Source organism: Microcaecilia unicolor, chromosome 1 (assembly GCF_901765095.1).
Source record: "Microcaecilia unicolor chromosome 1, aMicUni1.1, whole genome shotgun sequence".
NCBI lineage: Eukaryota > Metazoa > Chordata > Amphibia > Gymnophiona > Siphonopidae > Microcaecilia > Microcaecilia unicolor.
In genome coordinates, this window is record NC_044031.1 from 23,905,627 (window position 1) to 23,932,641 (window position 27,015).

General features: G+C 44.9%; 2 protein-coding genes across 3 annotated transcripts in view; both read right to left on the reverse strand.

The window, feature by feature from the left end:
• LOC115463356 (oocyte zinc finger protein XlCOF6-like) overlaps positions 1-7,949 on the reverse strand; it is a 47,221-nt gene extending 39,272 nt beyond the window's left edge. Inside the window, exons 1-2 of the mRNA XM_030193780.1 lie at positions 7,754-7,949; positions 7,172-7,298 (exon numbers count right to left, since the gene is read on the reverse strand). Coding sequence (XP_030049640.1) covers positions 7,172-7,298; positions 7,754-7,777 — 151 coding nt within the window. The 5' untranslated portion in view covers positions 7,778-7,949. The remainder of the gene's footprint in view (positions 1-7,171; positions 7,299-7,753) is intronic.
• Positions 1-27,015, reverse strand: part of LOC115463370 (gastrula zinc finger protein XlCGF26.1-like) — a 952,960-nt gene that overhangs the window by 179,556 nt on the left and 746,389 nt on the right. The window lies entirely within an intron of this gene.

Here is a 27,015-nt window from a genome sequence, read left to right on the forward strand (position 1 = left end):
CTTCTAACATGTTATTAAACAGTTGTAACCAATCCATCCAGAAAGACTGCACCACAGGACATTGTCACAAAATATAGAAAAAGGTACCCACTCCTCCATACTCTCGTCAGCAAGCTGATGAGGTGCCCGAGAATTTGGACACCAGTTCCAGGCACCGACACCACTTATAATATACCTGTACACCCCGTTCCACCAAGTTTGCTGAAATTGAAATTGTCAAGGGATTCATCTGAATAGACTCCAATCCTGAGCTGAACGAGAGAAGCCCAAATCCCTCTAGGAATATAGGGAAAAGCCTCCAGCATAGAGTACAACCCTGTAATCAGCCTCCTGTAAGTGGAGTCCCTCAACAGCAATTCTTCTAGTGGAGTTACCGGGCTCCCCAACCACCCCAGCACCACTGATGTAGCGTAAAAAGGTCTAATTTGTAAATAAAAAAAAAGAAGCCAGTGCTCAGAATATTAAACGTATCTCTCAATTGCTTAAAAGAAGCCAAGACCTTGTCCTGATATAAATGGCCAATCTTAAGAATAAGTACATGTTGATCTAGACCACTTATAGAGCAAGATAAAGGATATTTATACACCTCAAGCAAATCATTTACTAGAATCCTTTATTCTTATAACAGCGTGATAATGTTGACTTATAGTCATAAAGACCTGGAAGAAAAGCCTTAAGTGACGTGAAGTAACTCCGATCTTAACAGTTCAACTGTCTTTAATTTTACGGAGTACTCACTCTCATCATTGGCATAAAAACCTCCAAAACGTCATGACAACTCTTTAAGAATACCCTTATTAACCCAGCCCTTCAGCAGTCTACAATCCCATCCTGGTGCCCAGGTCATCAATCTAAGTAGAGGAGCTGCCCTAGACAACCGCCTACTCCCCAAAACACCCTGACGAACTTGATCCTGCCAAAAAATAAGGGAGATGTAGCAGAGAGAGGAATCCTAAACCCTACTGGTTTCCACAGCGAGGAATGCCAGAGATGCGTAGGTAACATATATTGCTCTAAACATACCCAGTCTTCTGAGGAAGAATGATACCAATCAATAAATAGCTCTCAATTGCGCTGAATGGTAATAGCACAAAATATCTGGGACCCCCCCAATCCAACCTGAGAACGAGGTTTCAGCAAAGTCCTCTGAGATACTCGGGGCTGACGTCACCTCCAAATATAGGAAAATAGTGTCGGTTGTAAACCCCTCAATCTAGAAGGGGGAATTTTCAGAGGGAGGGTCTGAGAAAAGTACAGTATCATTTTACTAACTGCTACCCTCCCCAACCAGGTATTATTAAACTTATGCCACTGATCCAATGTCCCAGAAGTTTCAGGAAGACGATGCCCATAGTTCAACTGATACAGGGAGGAGAGATCAGAGGGAATCATCACTACTACTACTTATCATTTCTATAGCGCTACTAGACGTACGCAGCGCTGTACACTTGAACATGAAGAGACAGTCCCTGCTCGACAGAGCTTACAATCTAATTAGGACAGACAGACAGAACAAACGAGATAAGGGAATATTAAAGTGAAGATGATAAAATAAGGGTTCTGAACAAGTGAATAAGGGTTAGGAGTTAAAAGCAGCATCAAAAAGGTGGGCTTGCAAGGGCAGGCTTCTGTTTCTGTGAGTCTGACGTCCTGCACATATCTGCAGGACGTCAGACTCACAGAAACAGAAGCCTGCCCTTGCAGATCAGCATCGCGGCCATGCTGGAGAAGAGAACAAATAAGGGATAAGGACAAAGAGTAGCAAGATTCCGGAACCCAAAGACTACTACTACTTATCATTTCTATAGCGCTACTAGACGTACGCAGCGCTGTACACTTGAACATGAAGAGACAGTCCCTGCTCGACAGAGCTTACAATCTAATTAGAACAGACAAATAGGACAAACAAGAGATAAGGGAATATTAAAGTGAGGTTGATAAAATAAGGGTTCTGAACAAGTGAATAAGGGTTAGGAGTTAAAAGCAGCATCAAAAAGGTGGGCTTGCAAGGGCAGGCTTCTGTTTCTGTGAGTCTGACGTCCTGCACATATCTGCAGGACGTCAGACTCACAGAAACAGAAGCCTGCCCTTGCAGATCAGCATCGCGGCCATGCTGGAGAAGAGAACAAATAAGGGATAAGGACAAAGAGTAGCAAGATTCCGGAACCCAAAGACTACTACTACTTATCATTTCTATAGCGCTACTAGACGTACGCAGCGCTGTACACTTGAACATGAAGAGACAGTCCCTGCTCGACAGAGCTTACAATCTAATTAGAACAGACAAATAGGACAAACAAGAGATAAGGGAATATTAAAGTGAGGTTGATAAAATAAGGGTTCTGAACAAGTGAACAAGGGTTAGGAGTTAAAAGCAGCATCATAAAGGTGGGATTTTAATTAGATTTGAAGACGGCCAGAGATGGAGCTTGACGTACCGGCTCAGGAAATCTATTCCAGGCATATGGTGCAGCAAGATAAAAGGAACGGAGTCCGGAGTTAGCGGTGGAGGAGAAGGGTGCAGATAAGAGAGAGTTACCCAGTGAACGGAGTTCCCGGGGAGGAATGTAAGGAGAGATGAGAGTGGAGAGATACTGAGGAGCTGCAGAGTGAATGCACTTATAGGTCAATAAGAGGAGTTTGAACTGTATGCGGAAACGGATAGGAAGCCAGTGAAGTGACTTGAGGAGAGGGCTAATATGAGCATAACGACACTGGCGGAATATTAGTCGTGCAGCAGAATTTTGAACAGATTGAAGAGGAGAGAGATGGCTAAGTGGGTGTCTTTAGCGTTTAGCATGCGCTAAAAATGCTAGCGCGCTCTTAGCGCTGTTTAGTTAACAAGGCCCATAGTTTTTAATAATTATAATTGTTAGATTTGTCTTAATTATCTATTGTAATTCTGGACTGTGCCAGTTTTTCTTTAACTTGCTATCCGTGTTGGTCTAATTTTTTTGGAACATGCAGAATTTAAGAATAAATGTTATTATTATTATTACCTGACACCTTTAATAAATATTATTTTCACTCACCTTAATGCACTGTGTGACTCAGTTCTATCTGGGCTCCGGGCCTGCCTCATTTACATTACCACAGTGAGTTTTATTTTTACGTATTGGAAGGTTTTATTTTCTATAGATTTTTCTTCAGTTTATTGAGGATAGTGGTGATAATGGAAGTTTGGTTTTAATGTGGTTATTATTTGTGTTATTGTTCCTATTCTGGTGTTAACTATGTGTCAGTGTTATGGTTAGTTCTGGGGAGGCTTTGGGCCTGTAGGCTATAGGAAACATAGACTTTGCTTCTTCGCTGTTCACACCAGGCCTGAACTCTAGCTCTCAGCATTATTGATCCAAGCTGGTGTACCAACGAGCATTACAATGTGGAATTCCACATCTCCAACTTTCTCTAATAGCTACAGACTTATTCTTCCGCCATGCAAGTTCTAATTTTCTACAATGTCACTTCAAATATAAAAGCCGTTTATCAGAATTCCTTATCAGTTTAGTTCTAAGACAATTGCAAGCTATATCATGTAAAATCTCTAGACTTAAACGTGACCATTGTTTCAAAAAATCTACAGAATCTGTACTAGTATCAGTGGACTCATATCTAGCCCAGAAAGCTGATTCATCTAACAACTCTCTAGACCAATAGGAAGTTTTTAGCCATTTCTTTTTACTTTGAAACTGTTTCCAATCGATAGTAAATGCATAAAAGAAATGGTCAGACCACAAAATATTACTCCAGTAGCCATTAGAAAGAAAAATATTAGTAGAAGTTTGAGACAAGTTAGTAAAAGCTTCTAGGTCCAACTGGTGTCCTTCATTACGTGTAACATATGGACCAGGAATTTGATAATTCAGTGTTTCCAAAATAAAAACTAAGGGCCTCTTTTATCAAACCTTGCTAGCGATCCCCGGTGCAGCAATGCCGACAAAGTCCAGTCTTTAATCAAAGGGTCTTCAGTGCATTCCCCCACCCCCCCCAATACTACTACATTGTATGATAACCAGGTGGTGAATAAAACAGTATGCAGGTCAGAGAATTCAAGTGTTACCTTTTATCTGACATGATTGCCAATTCCTGAGAGCAGGACGAATAAGCAGGATCTGGTAGATTTACCTGGGTGGAACACTAGAATAGATTCAAGACGTTTTCTATCGTTTCACTATCCAAGGTGCAGCAAAATTCTCTGCTAGTTCTGCTTTTCAAGCGACCAAATGGTGGAATTTCTTACTGTTAGACATTAGATATCAGAAGAATTACACAATGTTTTGTAAAATGTTAAACTTTAATTTCTAAGGGCCTCTTTTACTAAGCCGCGGTACGCTCTACGTGCGGCAAAACTGACTTACCGCCCAACTACCGCATGCCATAAGTACATAAGTATTGCCATACTGGGACAGACCAAAGGTCCATCAAGCCCAGCATCCTGTTTCCAACAGTGGCCAATCCAGGTCACAAAATCCTGGCAAGATCCCCAAAAAAGTAGAAAACATTTTATGCTGCTTATCCCAGAAATAGTTTCCCCAAGTCCAATTTAATGGTCTCCGGACTTTTCCTTTATGAGGCCGTCCAAACATTTTTTAAAACTCTGCTAAGCTAACCGCCTCTACCACATTTTCTGGCAATGAATTCCAGAGTTGAATTACACGTTGAGTGAAGAAAAAGTTTCTCTGATTCGTTTTAAATTTACTACTTTCAAGCTTCATCGCATGCCCCCTAGTCCTAGTATTTTTGGAAAGCGTAAACAGATGCTTCAGGTCTACCCGTTCCACTCCACTCATTATTTTAAACACCTCTATCATATCTCCCCTCAGCCGTCTTCTCTCCAAAATGAAGAGCCCTAGCCGCTTCAGCCTTTCCTCATAGGGAAGTCATCCCATCCTCTTTATCATTTTCGTCGTCCTTCTCTGTATCTTTTCTAATTCCACTATATCTTTTTTGAGATGCGGCGACCAGAACTGAACACAATATTCGAGGTGCGCACCATGGAGCGATACAAAGGCATTATAACATCCTCATTTTTGTTTTCCATTCCTTTCCAATAACTAACATTCTATTTGCTTTCTTAGCCTCAGCAGCACACTGAGCAGAAGGTTTCAACGTATCATCAACGACGACACCTAGATCCCTTTCTTGGTTGGTGACTCCTAGGTGGAACCTTACATTATGTAGCTATAATTTGGATTCCTCTTTCCCACATGCATCACTTTGCACTTGCTCACATTAAACGTCATCTGCCATTTAGACGCCTAGTCTCCCAGTCTCGTAAGGTCCTCTTGTAATTTTTCACAATCCTCCCGTGATTTAACTACTTTGAATAACTTTGTGTTGTCAGCAAATTTAGTTACCTCACTAGTTACCCCCATCTCTAGGTCATTTGGGGGTAACGTGAGGTAATTTCATTTTTGGCATGCTATGCGCGTCTGAAAAATAATTTTATTTCAGATGCGCGTAGGTCCTTACCCTAGGTCTATGGCTGGCAGTAAGGTCAGACACCCAAAATGGACACATGGCAATTTTGATTTTGCTGCACATCCATTTTCGGCAAAAAATTTTAAATAAGGAATTTTTCGTACATGCACTGAAAAATATTTCTGCGCGCACCCAAAACCTGCACCTACATTACCACAAGCCACTTTTTACCGCGGCTTAGTAAAAGGGCCCTTAAGATTTAAGCTACAAATAATACCGTTGTTAAGAGATTGCTATGTAATTTTTACTCTGCTGTCAGCTGTCATCAATTTAAGGAATTACCCTTTTATTATTGTACTAATAAAAAAGGCCCGTTTCTGGAACGAATGAAACGGGCGCTAGCAAGGTTTTCCTGGGAGTGTGTACGTTTGAGAGAGAGAGCCAGAGTGAATGTGCGGGTGTGTGACAGAGTGAGACTGTCTGTGTGACAGTGTGTGTGTGAGAATGAGAGTGTGTGACAGGGCCCCCTCCCCTGTTCCTAATGCCCCTCACCCCGTTCCCTCCCCTCCTTTTCCTCCTCCTTCCCACACTTTGGGTTCCTTAAGGTTTTCAAAAGTCTATGTACCCCCGTGGCCCTAACGCCCAGTATCCGGATACCCCACCGCTTTCCTCCTCCCCCCTCCCCCAAGATGTAATACTTTCACGTCCTTCATTTGTTTTAAAAAGTGTCCTATCTACCCTGTGTACAAATGCCCGGCATTCAGATTGTGTTCCTCTCGTAAATTTTCATTTCTTTCATTCATTCAGAACTTGCCCCCCCCCCCCCCCCCACCCCCACCCCCGAACACTTTTGGTTCCTTCAGTCTTTTAAAACTCTCCTATGTACCCTGTGTGCTAATGGCCAGCATTGAGATTGTTTTCCTGTCCCAAATTTGCATGTCTTTCAGTCATTCACAACTCCCCCCCTCCCAATCCAGTTTAACACTTTCATTTCCTTCAGTGTTTTAAAACTCTCCTATCTACCCTGTGTCCTAATGGCCAGCACTCAGATTGTTTTCCTTTGCCAAATGTTCATGTCTTTCAGTCGTTCCCCCTCCCCCCATTTAACACTTTCGGTTCCTTCAGTCTTTTAAAACTCTCCTATCAACCCTGTGTCCTAATGGCCAGCACTCAGATTGTTTTGCTTTGCCAAATTGTCTGTCACTGATGTCACTGAGGTCAGTGCCTGCCTGCCTGCCTAGCAGACCACTTCCGGCAGGCACAGTCCCAAGCACTTCCTGTTGGAGGTGAGAATTATTATATATATAGGATGATTTATTGTATAATTGTAACCCACACTGAACTCAATCGGCTAATGTGGGGCATAAATGTCAAAAATGCAAAAGTGTAAAAAATGTATTTCAATTATCAGCAATATTTCAAGTCATTTTCATTGTTTATGTAGTTTAACTATTGTCATGAAAAGATACTTTCTTTATCTGCTTGACTACTTTAACAGGAGATATATACTGGAGAGTTTTAACCTGTGATTAATAGGTGCCAGTTTGTGATAAGACACCGTCAATTGCTGGCTATATTTCCACTGATGTGATCAGTTTGAGTGCAGCAGTGTTTCTACATAATTTTACTTTAGAGCATTAATATATTTGATTTTTTTTATGTGATCTTTTTCTCTTTTTATTTTTGTTTGCATTTTGGCTTTATAATGATGCCCAAATACTACTAATAAAACTGTAAACTTATCCCTTACCCAGTGAGATCAGGGTCTGATAATTCTCCTTCATCACCTCCCTGTAAAGCTCCTTCTGCTCTTCATCTAAATACTCCCACTCCTCCTGGGAGAAAGAGACAGCGATTTCCTCAAATGTCACCCGCATCTGAAATACAAACCAGACACACATTCAGCATCTTCTGCATTGCATCCATGAGGAGATCTCCCAATGCTGATGCTCACTGGGGCGGGGAAAGTTTTGCTGGATTCATATAATTTAGGACTACATAACACACATGGAAAGGCAGTATATCGTCCCATCCCCCATCACACAACAGGGTTATATTTCAGTCCACCCAGGGTTGGGGCTCAGCAAAGCAGAGGGACAGATTTTTGGATGTATATGATTTGCAGAAACCATCACAGAGCAGGATTATAGCAACTAGAAAGCTGGGACACAAAATCTTCCTTTGTAGGACCTCTGATCTCTCTCCCCACAGGAGGATCCCAGAGTCCCTACCCCAGGTCTGCTTGGGGTCCAGACTGTGCAGTGTGTCCCAGGTTAGAAAGGTGCAGCAGAATTTGCAACAAATTAACAGGAAGATAGGGACAATCTCCTACCTGAACAGAAGCTCCTGCAGGCATTTTCCTCTCTGCTTTCTCAGTTTGCAGAATTTGAAATGAAGGGATCTTTCTTTGGCTGAGGAGGAGGAGCTGAAGATTTGGCTCTTGCAGTGCTGGGAGAAGGGACACAAGGGCAGAACCTGAGACTTAAAGCTGCAAATACCTTGAAAAAGCCTTGCACTCTCCTCCTCCTGCTCTGCTGCACAGACTGATGACATCACAAAGGACAAGGAGAGGGAGGGGCTTTAGACTGAGCCTCCTGATCCGGTTCAGAGCAAAGGAGGTGACATTGAGAACAGTCTTTTCTTCTCTCCGCCCCTTTTACGTCTGATTGGTCAGAATGTTAATTGAGCTTCTCTTCCCTCCCTTATCACTGGAAGAGGGCGGACTCTTCTACTGCTAGTCCCACCCCATGCACGATTCTGACCAATCAGCACTAAAAGGGGTAGAGTGAGTCAACAAGAAAAGGCTGCCTCCTCGTCGTTTGTTTCTCTTAACAGGCTTAGCTCTCAATGTGCACAGGAGGCTGAAATTAATCTTTTCTTTGTTCCATTCATTTACAGATTAATTACTAACTTCCAGCTCCAAATCTCAGCTTCAGCCCTTCTTCCTGCACTGCAAAAGACAAATCCTTCAGCTCCTCTCCCTCAATCAGAGAAAGCCCCAAATTAATTTCTAATCCTGCAAACTGCAAGAGGTTCCCCTTAGGAGATTGTCCCCAACTTCATGTTACTACTACTACTACTTAACATTTCTAAAGCGCTACTAGGGTTACGCAGCGCTGTACAATTTGACATACTACTACTACTACTACTATTTAGCATTTTTCTAGCGCTACAAGGCGTACGCAGCACTGCACAAACATAGAAGAAAGACAGTCCCTGCTCAAAGAGCTTACAATCTAATAGACAAAAAATAAAGTAAGCAAATCAATTAATGTGTACAGGAAGTGAGGCAGTGGGCAAAAGAAATTGATTAATTCTGAGAAATCATATTAAGGGTTAATTCTGTTTAAAGGTGCTCAAATACTATTTTAAATTCTCAGTCCTGCAAGTGAAGGAATGACAGCTGGATTTAATTACTTAGAAAGTTTTTGCCAAGCTAAAGGTTAGAAAGGTTAGAGACAGGAATTTCTTTCACCCCTTGTGATTGATGGATTGCTAATGCAAACACATATGTATCCTATTATGAACAAGGTATATTGCAGGCAATTTAAAAGGATTAGGCTGAAATGCTGTTTAGTTAGATTCTAAATAATTCTAGATATAAATGAGTTAGATTTTAGAAGTTCTTAATATGTAGATATGGCTTATAAGGAATACTGATTCTGCTTATTTTAGAATATGTTTTTCTGTGTAGTTAATATGTAGAATACCTTTTTAAATCTAATGTTTGTTCAACTCTTTGCCTTACGTTCTGAGTAGGACCATCTGGTTTGACTTATGTACAGTTCTGGCTGATTCAATGTATGGAGCTGATAGGTGAAAAGAGGTCAGGACTAGTCAGCTCTCTTCTCCTTGATTAATTATAGGTAAATGTAGGAATGGTCTTGAAAGTAATAACTGATATGTATGCCATTAAGTAAGATTGGCCCTTGACCCCTTTAATGAATGCCAGAGTTTAGTTAGCAGTTAGTACTAGGAATATGAGAAATTAATCATAATAAAATGTAAGAGACTGGTGCCAAAATGTCTGGTGTAAGGGGCCCCAGGTCACAGGTCAGTTTAGGATGTCTGGAACCTATGTAACTGATATTTTTAAGTAATGTATAGAGCTGATTGTTTCAGACAAGGTAATTAATCTATTCTTTACCATCTGGAGAGTAAGGGGGGCTAGGAGGGACTTAGCACTGTATATAAGAGGGAGCAGAAGCAGCTTACGTCAGAAAGAGAGCAGAAGGAACAGACAGAAGAAGAAGGAGCTCAGAAGAGAAGAGAGCTGAAGAGGACAGACAGAAGCCATAACATCCAGAGAGCTGACACAGAGAGCTGAGAGAGAGAGAAGAAAGCTAGAATTGATGTCCTGCTTTGTTTGCTGGCAAATAAAGAAGATTTCTCTCTCATTTTGATGTGTGCTGTCTGACTCCTGAAGTACCACAGATTCTGTTAACAATAGGGGTAATTCATGCATCAATTCCTGCAACAGAAGGAGGAGAGGAGGGTAGGTGGAGGCGAGTGGTTACTAATTTCGTAGCCGCCCTCTGGACTGACTGAGTTGAAATGGGATCTGCACAAATGGAAATATGTAATAAAATACATTGCACAGACACAGATTCTTGGAGCATATCCGCACAGGTTGCTGTTGCTGAAGCTCCCCCTGGAAAAAAAACAGCACTTCAGGCACTGAGGGGCCATTTTACTAAGCCGCATGAGCGTCTACACGCACCCAACATGCACCAAAATGGACATAGAGGGACAGTCCCTGCTCAAGGAGCTTACAATCTAAGAGACAAGTGAACAGTCAGTCAGAAAGGGACAGTCAAATTGGGGCAGTCTGGATTTACTGAACGGTAAGAGTTAGGTGCCCAACGCAGCATTGAAGAGGTGGGCTTTAAGCAAAGGCTTGAAGCTTTCTAACCTGCAACATTTTACAGTGGGGACCCCAAGCAGATCTGGGGCTAGGGAATGGAACTGTGGGACCCTCTTGAGGGCAGGAGAGAAATCAGGGGCCCTACAAAGGAAGATTAGATTTTGTGTCCCAGGTTCTGTGTAACTGGTTTCAAGTTGCAATAACTGCTTTCTAATAGTGCCTGCAAATTATATTAATCCTGGCGGAATTCTGTGCAATTGTGCAATGCAGTATTTAACACAGAACTCCACAGCCATGCAAGATTTACCTTTTTCGCGCAGAATCGGGAAATTTAAAAAAAATCACAGGGTAGTACTGCGGGAAGGGGGAGCACAATTACTTATATCCCGCGGTAATGAGGATAAAAGGGTGGCTGACTGGCCTGCTCCGCCCACCCCGAGCTTCAGTGGACCCTCCCCGGGCCTCCTTTATGCCCCCTGGTGGTCTAGTGGCCTCTGCGGAAGGAAAGAACCCTACTTTTCCTGCCCGCTGCTGCTCTGCCTGATGCCGCAACTTCTTCAAAATGGCCTTTTGAGACTAGACGCGTGCTGCAGGAAGTCACAGTGGTCATTTTGAAGAAGCCTTTGCAGCTCCTCCTACATAGTAACATAGTAAATGACGGCAGAAAAAGGCCTGCATGGTCCATCCAGTCTGCCCAACAAGATAAACTCATATGTGCTACTTTTTGTGTATACCTTACCTTGATTGGTACCTGTCCTTTTCAGGACACAGACCGTGTACGTCTGCCCAGCACTATCCCCGCCTCCCAACCACCAGCCCCGCCTCCCACCACCGGCTCTGGCACAGACCGTATAAGTCTGCCCAGCACTATCCCCGCCTCCCGCCACCGGCTCTGCCACCCAATCTCGGTTAAGCTCCTTAGGATCCATTCCTTCTGAACAGGAGTCCTTTATGTTTGTCCCAAGCGTGTTTGAATTCTGTTACCGTTTTCATTTCCACCACCTCCCGCGGGAGGGCATTCCAAGCATCCACTACTCTCTCTGTGAAAAAATACTTCCTGACATTTTTCTTGAGTCTGCCCCCCTTCAATCTCATTTCATGTCCTCTCGTTCTACTGCCTTCACACCTCCGGAAAAGGTTCGTTTGCGGATTAATACTTTTCAAATATTTGAACGTCTGTATCATATCACCCCTGTTTCTCCTTTCTTCCAGAGTATACATGTTCAGGTCATCAAGTCTCTCCTCATACGTTTTGTAACGCAAATCCCTTACCATTCTCGTAGCTTTTCTTTGCACCGCTTCAATTCTTTTTACATCCTTTGCAAGGTACGGCCTCCAAAACTGAACACAATACTGTAGGTGGGGCCTCACCAACGACTTATACAGGGGCATCAACACCTCCTTTCTTCTGCTGGTCACACCTCTCTCTATACAGCCTAACAACCTTCTAGCTACGGCACCGCCTTGTCACACTGTTTCGTTGTCTTCTGATCCTCAGATACTATCACCCCAAGATCCCTCTCCCCATCCGTACCTATCAGATTCTCCCCGCCTAACACATACGCCTCTCTTGGATTTCTATTTCCTAAGTGCATCACTTTGCATTTCTTCACATTGAATTTTAATTGCCAAACCTTAGACCATTCTTCTAGCTTCCTCAGATCCTTTTTCATGTTTTCCACTCCCTCCCGGGTGTCCACTGTGTTACAGATCTTAGTATCATCCGCAAATAGGCAAACTTTACCTTCTAACCCTTCGGCAATGTCACTCACAAATATATTGAACAGAATCGGTCCCAGCACCGATCCTTGAGGCACACCACTACTCACCTACTACTACTACTACTATTACTATTTAGCATTTCTATAGCGCTACAAGGCGTACGCAGTGCTCCACAAACATAGAAGAAAGACAGTCCCTGCTCAAAGAGCTTACAATCTAATAGACAAAAAATAAAGTAAGCAAATCAAATCAATTAATGTGTACAGGAAGGAAGAGAGGAGGGTAGGTGGAGGCGAGTGGTTACAAGTGGTTACGAGTCAAAAGCAATGTTAAAGAGGTGGGCTTTCAGTCTAGATTTAAAGGTGGCCAAGGATGGGGCAAGACGTAGGGGCTCAGGAAGTTTATTCCAGGCGTAGGGTGCAGCGAGACAGAAGGTGCGAAGTGTGGAGTTGGCAGTAGTGGAGAAGGGAACAGCTAAGAAGGATTTATCCATGGAGCAGAGTGCACGGGAAGGGGTGTAGGGAAGGACGAGTGTGGAGAGATACTGGGGAGCAGCAGAGTGAGTACATTTATAGGTTAGTAGAAGAAGTTTGAACAGGATGCGAAAACAGATAGGGAGCCAGTGAAGCGACTTGAGGAGAGGGGTAGTATGAGTAAAGCGACCCTGGCGGAAGACGAGAAGGGCAGCAGAGTTTTGAACTGACTGGAGAGGGGAGAGGTGATTAAGTGGGAGGTCAGCAAGAAGCAGATTGCAGTAGTCTAAACAAGAGGTGACAAGGGTGTGGATGTAGGGTTTTGGTAGAGTGCACCTTTCCCTCCTCCGAGCGAATTCCATTCCCCACCACCCTCTGGCTTCTGTCCGTCAACCAGTTCCTAATCCAGTTCACCACTTCAGGTCCTATCTTCAGCCCATCCAGTTTATTTAAGAGCTGGATCAGTGAGTTCAGGGTGGGGGATCTGGAACAATGTAGATCAACATAGAGTGTTTGTTCAGGGGGCTGGAAAAAATGGGTGGAGTGTGGGGGCTCAAAAAGGTGGATGGACTATGGGTGCAGGGGAGGGGGAGTGGAAAAAGATGGAGTGTGGGGGGCTGGAAAAAATATGGATAGTATCTGCCTACAGGGAGAGGGGCTGTAAGGTGGATGAAGTGTGGGTGTAGGGAGGGAGGCTGGAAAATATATGGATGGTATCTACAGGGAGGAGGGCTGTAAAAAAGGTGGATGAAATGTGGGTGCAGGAAGGGGGTTGGCAGTGACATACATAGCCTGGTTGCCATCTGGGGCGGAGCACCCCCTTCCCTTCAAGTGCGTCACCTCCGCCCTTCCCCCCCCCCCTGCCCTCCCTCTGCCCTGGAACAAGAAGTTGACACTAGAGTGACTAGGGGACCGGCAGAGCTGAGCTGCAGGACTACTCAGTGCACCCCCTTACTACCTGCACATGGGACGGACTGACCCCACTGGGGGGATGGAAAAATGTGAATGGTATCTGTGTACAGGGGGGAAGGCTGTAAGAAAGGTGGATGAAGTGTGCGTGCAGGGAGGGGGCTGGGAATAAAGGTGGATGGCTGTGGGTGCAAAAATATTATTTAAACTATGACAAACTTGCAGAATTTTGAATATTTTTTGTGTGGAATTTCGCCAGGAGTATTATATATAAACAGAGAAATTTCTGCCTTTGACCTGCTGAGCCCCAGCATTGGGTGGTCTGAAATAATGCAGAATCCCCCCCCCCCCCCCCCCACCCATACACACACACACACACACACAAAGACTGTGCAGAATTATGTGCAGTCTGCCTTTGCAGACACAGCGGCACAGATACTGCAGCCAGAAAGTAACTCTGTGACTCCCTCCCTCCACACTCATCAGTCTGGAAGAGGAGCTACACAGCCACAGGTTGGGCTGCTTCCTCATCTGCTGCCTTAGTTCCCAGTGGTTTTTTAAACTACATGGCTGTACAAAGGCCTGCGTGGCTCAATGGAACAGTCAGGACTGGGATGGCAGAGGAGCAGAAAGCAGCCTGACCTATGGCCGTACAGCTTCTCCTTCTGCTCCTACAGCACAGGAGGAGGTCTTTGGAAAAATGTGGACAGTGGGTGCAGGGAGGGGGGGGGGGATGAAAAAATATGGATAGTATGTGTATGTGCGGGGGGGGGGGGGGGGGGACCGGAAGAGAAGTGGATGGAGTATGTATGTAGGGTGGAACAGGGAAAAAGTACATAAGTACATAAGTAATGCCACACTGGGAAAAGACCAAGGGTCCATCAAGCCCAGCATCCTGTCCACGACAGCGGCCAATCCAGGTCAAGGGCACCTGGCAAGCTTCCCAACGTACAACCATTCTATGCATGTTATTCCTCGAATTGTGGATTTTTCCCAAGTCCATTTAGTAGCGGTTTATGGACTTGTCCTTTAGGAAACCGTCTAACCCCTTTTTAAACTCTGCCAAGCTAACTGCCTTCACCACGTTCTCCGGCAACGAATTCCAGAGTTTAATTACGCGTTGGGTGAAGAAAAACTTTCTCCGATTTGTTTTAAATTTACTACACTGTAGTTTCATCGCATGCCCCCTAGTCCTAGTATTTTTGGAAAGCATGAACAGACGCTTCACATCCACCTGTTCCACTTCACTCATTATTTATATACCTCTATCATGTCTCCCCTCAGTCGTCTCTTCTCCAAGCTGAAAAGCCCTAGCCTCCTTAGTCTTTCTTCATAGGGAAGTCGTCCCATACCCGCTATCATTTTAGTCACCCTTCGCTGCACCTTTTCCAATTCTACTATATCTTTCTTGAGATGCGGCGACCAGAATTGAACACAATACTCAAGGTGCGGTTGCACCATGGAGCGATACAACGGCATTATAACATCCTCACACCTGTTTTCCATTCCTTTCCTAATAATACCCAACATTCTATTCGCTTTCCGAGCCGCAGCAGCACACTGAGCAGAAGGTTTCAGTGTATTATCGACGACGACACCCAGATCCCTTTCTTGGTCCGTAGCTCCTAACGTGGAACCTTGCATGACGTAGCTATAATTCGGGTTCTTTTTTCCCACATGCATCACCTTGCACTTGCTCACATTAAACGTCATCTGCCATCTAGCCGCCCAGTCTCCCAGTCTTGTAAGGTCCTCTTGTAATTTTTCACAATCCTGTCGCGAGTTAACGACTTTGAATAACTTTGTGTCATCAGCAAATTTAATTACCTCGCTAGTTACTCCCATCTCTAAATCATTTATAAATATATTAAAAAGCAGCGGTCCTAGCACAGACCCCTGAGGAACCCCACTAACTACCCTTCTCCATTGTGAATACTGCCCATTTAACCCCACTCTCTGTTTCCTATCCTTCAACCAGTTTTTAATCCACAATAGGACATTTCCTCCTATCCCATGACCCTCCAATTTCCTCTGTAGCCTTTCATGATGGAGTATGAGGGGGGGGGGGGGGGTTGGAAAAAGGAGGAGTGTGTGTGTGTGCCATGGGAATAGGGTGGAGGTTTGCATGAAAGTGCATGGAAAAAAGGGGTGGGGTATTTTATTCCTGGGGGAGATGGCAGCCCTTATAATAGGGGAATTCTGCACAAAAAAATTAAAAATAAAGTGTGCATAATTATACATAGTTTTCTATTTTTTTAAATGCAAAACTCCCCCTGGAGTGAAGGGGAATCTTGCCTCACCAATCTACTACATTTCTTTGAAGGGGTGAACAAACATGTGGATAAAGGTGAGCCGGTTGATATTGTGTATCTGGATTTTCAAAAGGCGTTTGACAAAGTACCTCTTGAAAGACTCCAGAGGAAATTGGAGAGTCATGGGATAGGAGGTAGTGTCCTATTGTGGATTAAGAACTGGTTAAAAGATAGAAAACAGAGAGTAGGGTTAAATGGTCAGTATTCTCAATGGAAAAGGGTAGTTAGTGGGGTTCCCCAAGGGTCTGTGCTGGGACCGTTGCTTTTTAACATATTTATAAATGACCTAGAGATGGGAGTAACTAGTGAGGTAATTAAATTTGCTGACGACACAAAGTTATTCAAAGTCGTTAAATTATGGGAGGATTGTGAAAAATTACAAGAGGACCTTACGAGACTGGGAGACTGGGTGTCTAAATAGCAGATGACGTTTAATGTGAGCAAGTGCAAAATGATGCGTGTGGGAAAGAGGAACCTGAATTATAGCTACGTAATGTAAGGTTCCATGTTAGGAGTCACCGACCAAGAAAGGGATCTAGGTGTCATCGTTGATGATACCTTGAAACCTTCTGCTCAGTGTGCTGCGGCAGCTAAGAAAGCAAATAGAATGTTAGGTATTATTTATTTATTTATTACATTTGTACCCCGCGCATTCCTACACACGGCAGGCTCAATGCGGCTTACATAGTAACAATATAAAGAATTACAAAGTCGTAAAAAGAATATACAATTTATAGTAAACACAATATTAATGGGGTTAACAGATAAGTAAATTGAACATAGGAGAATTGGGTGCATAAGTAAATGAGCGTAAGGAGGTAGGCGTAGGAAGATGGAGAGGAATGGATATGGGATTGCAATAAGGATAATGGGAAACATGGTCAATGTATAATAATCGTCGATAAGAATCATGTGGTCAGGCTTTGGTTAGGTTGAATGAATCGTTAGGGTAGGCTATCTTGAAGAGATTTATTTATTGCATTTGTATCCCACATTTTCCCACCTATTTGCAGGCTCAATGTGGCTTACAGAGACCTGTTATGGCATCGCCATTCCAGGATAACAGATACAATTGGTGATACAAGAAGATTAGGGATGGGAAGGAAGATCTGAGCAGATAGGTATTTTTTAAATTTTTATTACATTTGTACCCCGTGCTTTCCCACTCATAGCAGGCTCAATGCGGCTTACATATTATATACAGGTACTTATTTGTACCTGGGGCAATGGAGGGTTAAGTGACTTGCCCAGAGTCACAAGGAACTGCCTGTGCCTGCAGTGGGAATCAAACCCAGTTCCCCAGGACCAAAGTCCACCACTCTAACCTCTAGGTCACTAGCGAGGTGGCATAGTTAAGTTATGGGTTCTCTTTGTAGGCCTTGTTGAAGAAATGTGTCTTCAGAGATTTACGAAAGTTAGATATGTTGTCGATTGTTTTCAGGTCAGTTGGTAGCGCATTCCACAAGTGCGTGCTCGTGTAAGAGAAGGTAGTCGCATGTATTAGCTTTACAGCTGGGGAAGTGTAGATCAAGAAATTTGCGGGAAGATCTTTTGGCATTTCTGGGAGGTAAGTCCACGAGGTTTTGCATATAGGTCGGGGCGTCACCATGGATGATTTTGTGTACAATCGTGCAGATCTTGAATGCGGTATGTTCCTTAAGTGGGAGTCAGTGAAGTTTTTCTCTTAAGGGTTTTGCACTTTCATATTTTGATTTTCCAAATATGAGTCTGGCGGCGGTATTCTGGGCTGTTTGGAGTTTCTTGATAGTTTGTTCTTTGCAGCCAGCGTATAGTGCATTGCAATAGTCCAGGTGACTTAGTACCATTGACTGTACCAAGTTACGGAAGATGGATCTCGGGAAGAAAGGTTTACTGTTTTGAGTTTCCACATGGAGTGGAACATCTTTTTCGTTGTATTCTTCACATGGGTGTCGAGTGTGAGGTTTCGGTCAATGGTGACTCCAAGAATTTTCAGATTATTTGAGATAGGGAGGGAGAAGTTTGGTGTGTTTATGGTGGTGAAGTTGTTTGTGTTATGTTGTGAGGTGAGTACAAGACATTGTGTTTTTTCTGCGTTAAGTTTTAACTGGAATGCATCCGCCCAGGAGTGCATGATTTGGAAGCTTTGGTTGATCTCGTTGGTGATTTCATTTAGATCATGTTTAAACGGGATGTAGATTGTGACATCGTCTGCATATATGTAGGGGTTGAGGTTCTGATTGGCTAGTAATTTGACTAATGGTATCATCATTAGGTTGAAGAGGGTTGGTGAAAGGGGGGATCCTTGTGGAACTCCACATTCAGGTGTCCATGGGGCTGATATATCCGCATTCGTAGTTACTTGGTAAGATCTAGTGGTCAGGAATCCTTTGAACCAACTAAGAACTTTACCTCCAACTCCGAAATATTCTAGTATATGTAGTAGTATTCCATGATTGACCATGTCGAAAGCACTGGACATGTCGAATTGTAAGAGGAGTATGTTATTACCAGTTGCAATTGTTCGTTTAAATGAGTTCATTACAGTCACTAGTACAGTTTCAGTGCTGTGGTTCGACCAAAATCCTGATTGAGACTCATGTAGAATTGAGTATTTATTTATTCAGTGAGTTGTTTCGTCACGATGCCCTCCGTGAGTTTGGTTATGAGTGGGATGGATGCTACTGGACGATAATTAGTTAGGTCCATTGTGTTTTTCTTAGCATCTTTAGGTAGAGGAGTAAGTAGAATGCTTCCTTTATCCGTGGGGAAGAGGCCATTTTGTAGCAAGTAATTTAGGTGTTTTGTGAGGTCTGTTTTGAATTGTTGTGGGGCAGATCTAATCAGGCTAGTGGGGCAGATATCTAATTTGCATTGGGACCTGGCATATTTTCCAAGCGATTGTGAGACGTCGTCAAACGAGAGTGTGTCAAAGTTGGTCCAAGATCGGTCTGCTCGGACCCATCAGATGCGTGACGTCAGGATTTATGATCTCTACTCGCTGTTAGCCTAGTATAAGATTTGTGTGGTACTCATTAGGATCTCGGTATTGTGTTTATCTGTCATTACAGATTAGCCAATAGGATAATCATAGTTATTCTCTATATTTTTGGTCTCATTGTGCATGCAATCAGGAATTGCTGATGCTATAAGCTGATAAGGATTTTTCTATATTTTTGTATATAACACTGTATAAATAAACTAATATATTCCATTGGTCTGTCCGTTATTTTCCATGTAGCGAATGTCGGGCGGAGGCCACACCCCCTAGACATAAGCGAGTACGTATGTAGGAATTGGCCTCTTACAAAATCTATATAACAACCTACAAATTGGGGGCGTTCGTCCGGGACGGTTGGTGCAGGAATAGCAGAAGTTAAGCCTTTTTCTGGGTCTTTTCAGAAGGCTGGTTTAATCTTCTGTTTCTCTTTGCACGAACTGCAGTTCCACCTAGCTGACGGCAGACCTTTGTTTATACAGCTGTGTTTTATTGCTGTAATTGGTTGACAGATTTATTACTCTGAGCTCCAAAAGAGAAATAACGGTTTCTCTAACTCTCTGTCAGGAAGGAAAATAGGGTGTGTTTAGTCTTTAACATGGCGACCGGCACGGTTGGCACATTGCCTGAAATGCTCCTAAGTGAACAGGAGAAGGGCGTGCTGAAAATATTACTGCCACTCTCTCATAGTAAGACGAAACCAGCACCTCCTACAGTAGAGTCTGTACGTGCTTTATTTAGTAGCAGTTCACCGAATAGCTCAGAAGTATATGCTACGGTTTTAAATACAATTATAAAAGAGAAACAGCATTTGTCACAATGGATGCTTTGTGAACTGGGCGTGTCTCTTTTGGCAGTTAAAGACTCTTTGATGAATGAGATAAGAGAGGTATCTGTACCTCTAACAGATCGCATAGCGGATTTGCAGTTAGATTTGTCCCAGACTAGGGAAACTGTCCAGGAGCGAGACAGCGAGTTAGCTGCATTACGAGTTGATTTAGAGACTGCCAAATCTGCTTTAGCAGGGACCAATGTAAGCCCCGCCCCACCTCACTCCTCTGAAGAGATGTGTACGGAGTGCCAGACACTGGATGATAAGTGTAAAACTTTGCAGTGTGACCTATCTGATTGTGAAGCACGTAATTACACATTAAAGCAAGAAATTGCCCAGTACCTCGTGTCTTTTGATTCGTTGCAAGAGAAATTTTCTCGTTTGACTGGTGCTTTACACAACCAGACTAGGGAAACAGATAAGTTGCAGACATTATATCGGGAGCTAAAACAGGTCTCAGAAGGTGTTCAGAGTGAGTTGCGCAGGGAGCTAGTGACCACTCAAGAAGAATCTGTGTCTGTGTTTCAAGATTGGCATGCGGCCAAGCTAGAGTTGGCTGAGTTAAAAGAGAAGCAGGAGACAGTCTCACTGCAATTACAATGTACAGTGAAGGACAGAGATTCATTGTCTAAAGCATTAGATGAGTGCACTGTAAAGATTTCCACAATGCAGCAAGAGCTTACGCACATGGCGCAGGAAGAAGTACCGTATACCTTAGAGTTCCCCGACAGTTTTGCTGCGGGTTACCCAAGCCCAGCTCCCGAAATGAACCGTTACGTGAGCCGGGAGGGACCCGAGTTAAACACACCCATTGGGGGCATGGCTTCGGCTCTTTCCCGCCCCTCTGTACAATCCAGCCCCATAGTGGCTGGTGACCGCAGCAGCAGACCCGAGACAGTGACACACCCATTGGGGGCACGGGACCAGGGACGGCCTGCTGAAATCATCAGCTCACTTGGTCAGGTGCCTAGCTCAGGGTTTCAGCCTTCGGCAGATCCACCCAGTTTTAGCAATACACCTGCCCCGAGGTTCTCTACACCTGGTAGTGATCAGCGGCATGTCAGGCCGGAACCCAAGAAAGGAATGTCTATGGAGAGGCAAGCATATATTATAAAGATGCTACGCACCGTAATAGCGCCTTTTAAAGAGTCTGCCTCGGTATCCATAGAAACCCATCTTAAGGCAGTGCATGAACTCCTGCAGACCATGCACGTCTCTTCTGAGGATGACATCAGAGCCCTCCTCAAATGGACCTTTAGCACCGAGTGCCATGAAGTTCTAGATTTGATCATGTCCGATAACCCCGATTTACGGTCAGTGGAGCAAGCCTTAGCGAAGCGCTACGGTCTCTTTGCCAACTCTCTTGAAGCTAAGCGTGCAGCGTATACTATTAGTTGTAATCCGGAGGAGAGTCCGCGGGAGTGGGCCCATCGCTTGAAGCGTGCATTTTACCAAGGGGGGGTGCCGCCTGATTCTAAAGATCTTGAATTTGGTGATTTCAGGGAACTTTTTATACAGGGTCTGCCTGATCCGATAAAGATTCCCTTGGCAGGAAAAAACGCAGAACCCTATTCCAGCCTTCTAAAGCAGGCTGAAGGAATTTTTGAAATCTGCCGCGCCAAGCCAATCGCAGAGACTCCGAAACCGGCATCCAAGAGTCGCAACAGGGTGATACCACCCGCCGTTTGTGCGGTCACTTCCACGCTTTCTCTGGAAAACAAAGCGCCGAGACCAACTACGCCGCCGGGCTCTCAGGCCCTGCCGCGGGATGCAGCGCCTCCTATTGCACAGGAGGGACAGCAACAACCTAAAAAGAAGCGGTTTAATCAGAAGAAGTGGAATGCAGAGAAGATCCGTGCTATGCAAGCTCAGCTGGACCAATTGATGGCAAGATGTTCAATCGCGGAGTCTAGCAGTGTACCTAAGACACCTTCATCTCATAAAAAGGTCAAATTCCAGAAGCAGAAGGACCAGTCTTCTAGACCGCCGACCCCTCCGGGGCTGAGTGTTAAATCTGTTGAGGTGGAACAGCCATCCTCTTCGGAGGAAGAACAAGCATGACTAGACGTGGCCACAAAACCTGTTACCGCAAGCGTCCCCACTGTCCACGTGGATGTGTTGTCGTCCATCAGTGAGGAGTCCCCCGTGAACCATGCTGCGTCGCAGCCCTCGAACCCGGAAGGGCCTCTTTCAAAAGACTCATCCCAGGAAGTCAGGTATTTTCTAGGTAAGCTTATATCTAAAGGTTACAGATATACCGTGGAGTTGTTAATTCAACAAGTACTTTCCTGTGAAGGTCTCCTGGATACAGCATCAGAGGTGACTTTGGTCACCCAGGGCCTGTTTCAGAAACTCGAGGCATCTCTAGGGGGGGGTCAGGATGTGCTGCGTGTCACACCGTGCGACTTGTCACTGGTGGCCTATGGCAATCAAAGTATTGGAACTGTGGGACAGGTTTGGCTATCTTTACAGCTTGGACAGATGACCGTCAGGCACCCTGCCATCATCACTACCAGTGAGGGTGAAGAATTTCTGATTGGAAATGACCTTTTGAAGAGATTTCGGCCTGTTTTGGATTATGACGAGGAAACGATCTGGTCTAAAGTCACTCGACCCCTTAAATATGTGCGAGGGAGATACTGGCGTACAGTCGGTGATGCCAACTCTGTGGAGCTACAGGACACTCCCCTGCGGACTGATCTCCGGTGTTCTGCGGATCCGCCCATGCGGGAGCCTCCGTTGACAGAGGCACCAAAAGGGGGTCAGAAGCATGAAGAGCTGGTGCAACAAGCGGACCATCTAGAGATTGTTTCACAGGACTCAGCATCACTTGACATCTCATCTCCTATCTCTGGTCCTGATTTTGCTCATCCTTGCAAGGTGACTGTCATCACCCAGAAAGGTGATGAATTCACCATACCAGTTCAGGTGGCTAACACCCAATTGCTTCAAGCTACTTTACTGTTCACTAGTGATCTCTCCTACATCAGTGACTCGTTGTACAGCCAAATTCGTAAGTCTGTACAACTTCCCTTCAGCAGATGTTCCTCTACTTCGGTACAGGTACCGGGACAAGGCTCCAAGCCGCTTGACGGAATATGTGGCCTTCCCTTGACTGTGGGAAAGAAGACATTCACTCACCACTTCTCTATTGTCCGGGGCTTGAGGGAACCCTTATGTTTGGGGTCAGATTGCCTTGCACGACTGGGAGTTTATGTGGACCTGGTGAATCTAGTCCTGTGGAGTAGAATGCAGAACAACCCAGTGGAACTTGAACCTACGGCTGTTTGTTTGAAGTCTGGACAGACCATTCCCCAGGTCTGTGAGGTAGTCTGTGACAAGGATGTAACCATTCCAGGTAGGGTACGGGATTTTTCCCTCAAGCTTCGCCTCGCTCAAGGACAACGTCTGCTGGATGATGTAGTGTTCTTTAACCCACATGCCCACTTTCGAGACCTTGGATTGGCAATTGGTGTTCTGCCATGTTTGGAGGTCACCGGTACCACCTTATACCTGTTGGTCACCAATCCACAGTCTGCTGAAGTTGAGCTATCTGCTGGAGATTCTTTTGGCTTTCTGGTTGGCCAGTCTTTCCATGATGTCGAGGTAAGTTTGCCTATCCTTGGCAGGCTGCCTTCTTCTTGGGACACCTGCCGGGGGGGGAGACGACTGACAGTTGGTTTACCTCTCCCAGGGGCCTCATATCTCTCGAGTTTGTTTGGCCCTATGATGCGACGTGTGCTCAGGTACAGGTGGAAGATGACTTCTTGTTTCTGTCCAGGGAAATGTCTGTACCTCAGAAGCCTCGAAGGGTGAATTCTGTGGAAACCTCAACCTTGCAGGAGGACATTGAAGAACAGGTGGAAATTTCATCCAACCAACCTTTCTCAGAGTTTGATGCTATGGTGAAAGAGCAAGTGGAACAGGCTGATGCTTGTACTACTCACACAGAGAAGAGGAAGTTGACTCAGTTGTTGTACAATTACAAGGACCTTTTTGCTGTAGATTCGTATGACTGTGGACTTACGAACCTACATGTCACCAGAGTGCCTACGGAACCTGGTAGCAAGCCTGTCTTTGTGCGTCAGTATAAGATTCCATTGGCTTCCTATGAGTCTGTACAAGAGATTCTCAACACTTTGGAGACCAGGGGTATCATCAGACAATGCAACAGCACGTACAACTCCCCTCTGTGGCCCATCTTGAAAAAGAATAACAGCTGGAGAATCGCTCTGGATTACCGTCAGTTGAATAAGCGAGTACCCTTGTCCCGGTGGCCTATGGCTCCACTGGATCAGAACCTTGCAACCATCAGGGGGGCTAAGTATTTCACCAGCTTGGATTTGGCATCAGGGTTTTGGACAGTACCAGTCCATCCCCACGATCAGCATAAACTGGCTTTTACGTTTGGGAAGAAGCAGTATACGTGGAACAGGACACCCTTTGGGTTTCTCAATTCACCTGCTGAATTCAACATTTTCCTACACAAAGCCCTACCAGATGCTGAAGCTCGAGGAACAGTGGTCTATGTGGATGACATTCTGATCAAGAGTCCTACCTTTCAGGAACACCTGGAGGAGATGGAGCATGTCTTCACACAGTTGGCAGATGCTGGAGCTAAACTGACTCTTGCCAAAGGACAATGGTGCAGGAAATCACTGAATTACTTAGGGTATGAAATTTCTGCTGAGGGTCTGCGACCCCAGAAGAAGCGAGTGCAGTCTTTACAACAGTTGAAACAGCCCACCAATATCACTGAACTTCGTTCCTTTCTAGGAATTTGCAACTACTCCAGACAGTTCATAGATGAGTATGCGGAGATCACCCGACCGTTGGTCAAGTTGTTGAAGAAAGATACACCTTGGGTCTGGGGGCCAGAACAGAAATCTGCTATGCAGGAGCTGAAAGACAAGCTTAGCTGCTTCCCATGCCTCGCATACCCCGAGGGAGGTCGTGAGTTCTACGTGGACTTGGGATATTCCCAACACTCTATGAGTGCTGTCCTATATCAGAAGTATGACACGGATAAGAGGGTAGTGGCGTATGCCAGTAAAGGACTAACGGATGTGGAGAGGAAGTATTCCGACTGTGAGAAAGCACTCCTGTCTACCGTTTGGGCTTTGCAACACTTCAGAAGTTACATCCAAGGTGAGAAGCTAATTGTGGAGACTTGCCACCAGCCCATCAGTTTCTTGGGTAGTGACCGAATTAAGACCGGTCGAGTGTCAAACAGCAAAATAGTCTCCTGGACATTGGCTCTTCAAGGCTGGCCTCTGGAGGTAAGGTATGCTCAGAAACATCGTAACGCAGTAGCCCAAGGTATGGCTGACCTACATGATTGTGCAGAACAGGATTCCATTGCAGGTATTCCCGAAGCAGATGTTCCCCCGCTAGAGAAAGAACCTCATCGACACCATCTGTATGATGAACAGACTTGTGCTACCATGCCTAAGGTCTATGTAGATGGTTGTGCTTACCGTCGTGATACAGTCAAGGAATTGGTTGCAGGAGTAGGAGTGGTATGGGATCCAACCAATCTTGAAGAGACCCTGAAACACAGCTTGGGCTCGCGAACTAATCAGTACGCTGAGATTGTGGCAGCTCTGGTGGCGGTACAGTCTGCAATTCAGAAAGGAGTCCGACAGTTGGTCATATGTACGGATTCGGACTATGTGAGACAGAATTTTGTGTCCCATTTGCCCATCTGGAAGCAGAAAAATATGTTAAATTCCAAAGGAAAACCAGTACATCATGGAAACTTGATCCGGATTTTAGATCAACTGGTAAAGGACCATGACATGACCATCTATTGGAAGAAGGTCAAGGGTCATGCAAAAGTTGACAGTCCCGACAAGCTGGGAAACGACTTGGCCGATCACCTGGCCAAGGAGGGTGCGCTTACAGGAGAATTATGGCGACCCCCAGATGTGGAGACTGCGGCTGTCCATGCGGTCAGCCGACGACAGGCGAAGCAGTCCAACGACACGCCGGTGGTCCAGTGGTGCAGGGAAGTCCCATCCTTTGATCTTGTCATGGCACAGAAATCCGACCCGGTGATCGGTAGATTTTATGAGTACATATGGAATCCGCAAGACTGTTCCCTGACGGAAGAACACAAGCAAGATGAGGAAATGAGGATACTCTACGCCTCCCGAGAAAAGTTCAAACTTCACAAGGACCTGCTTATTCGGACGAGTAAGCATGGCATTGAGCAATGGGTGGTGCCTAAAGAATATCGAGGCATTATGTTGCAGCATGCCCATGACGAACCATGTGCTGGACATCGAGGGGAGAATATCACCTATGAGACCCTAAAGCAAGTAGCTTATTGGCCTCACATGCGACAGGATGTACAGTTGTACACGCGAGGGTGTTTGACCTGTTGTCGTTTCCAGCCATCTTCACCATCTCACCGAGCACCACTTAGGAAGAAGGGTATCGCCATGCCCTGGTCGGATATCCAGATTGATTGGGTTGGTCCTGTAGTTCGATCCACTCGTGGTAACAAGTACTTGCTCACAGTCACCTGCTTGTTCACCAAGTGGTTGGAGTGTCTGCCTGCACCCAACTGCACGGCAGAAACCACGGCTACCTTACTACTGAATCATGTGTTCAGCCGGTGGGGTTTGCCTATGCGAGTGGATTCAGACCAAGGTTCTCAGTTCACGGCAGAGGTGATTCAACATATGTGGAAGATGCTTGGAGTAAAGAGTAAGTTGCACATAGCTTACCGACCTCAATCTTCGGGACAGGTGGAAAGAGCTAATCGCACCATCGTGACCATTCTGAAGAAGTATGTGTCATCCTCAGGTAAGAATTGGGACCTTGTCTTACCATTGGTCCTTATGGCGATTCGTTCCACACCCCACCGTTCCACCGGAGTGTCTCCTTTTGAGATGATGACAGGTAGGGAAATGACATTACCAATGCATTTGTTGTACAGGACTAATGATGTGAACTTGTCCAGTGCTACCTCCACTCATGAATATGTCACCCATTTGCGTAAGCATTTGCAAAGTGCCTTTGCCTTTGCTCAGAAAAATTTGGAAAGTAGCGCTAGAGGTAGAAAAGCCTATTATGATCAAGGGACTACCTCTAAAGAATACCAAATTGGCGACAAGGTATTCTACTTCAATTTTGCCAGAAACAAGGTTAAAGAAAGGAAGTTTCTGCCTAGTTGGCGTGGTCCATTCCCAATAGTGGAAAAAGCTTCACCTGTGGCTTACCAAATTTGCCTCAAGAAAAATACTAAGGGTGAAGACACCCTTAAATGGGTCCACATCAATCAGTTGAGACCACGTCATCCCAGTCATTTGATTCCAGACGTATGTGTTGATGACACGAACTGTACTAACACCCCAACAGCATAGTCTGTTTTCTTTGTACCTTGCAGATGCAGAAAAGAACCCTGATGATCGTGTTCTGGATCTCCGTGCTGCTGGGATCGTGGTCCAAGATGATCGAACCTGGTCCCATGTCTGGAGTTGTTCTGCAAGATACCCCTG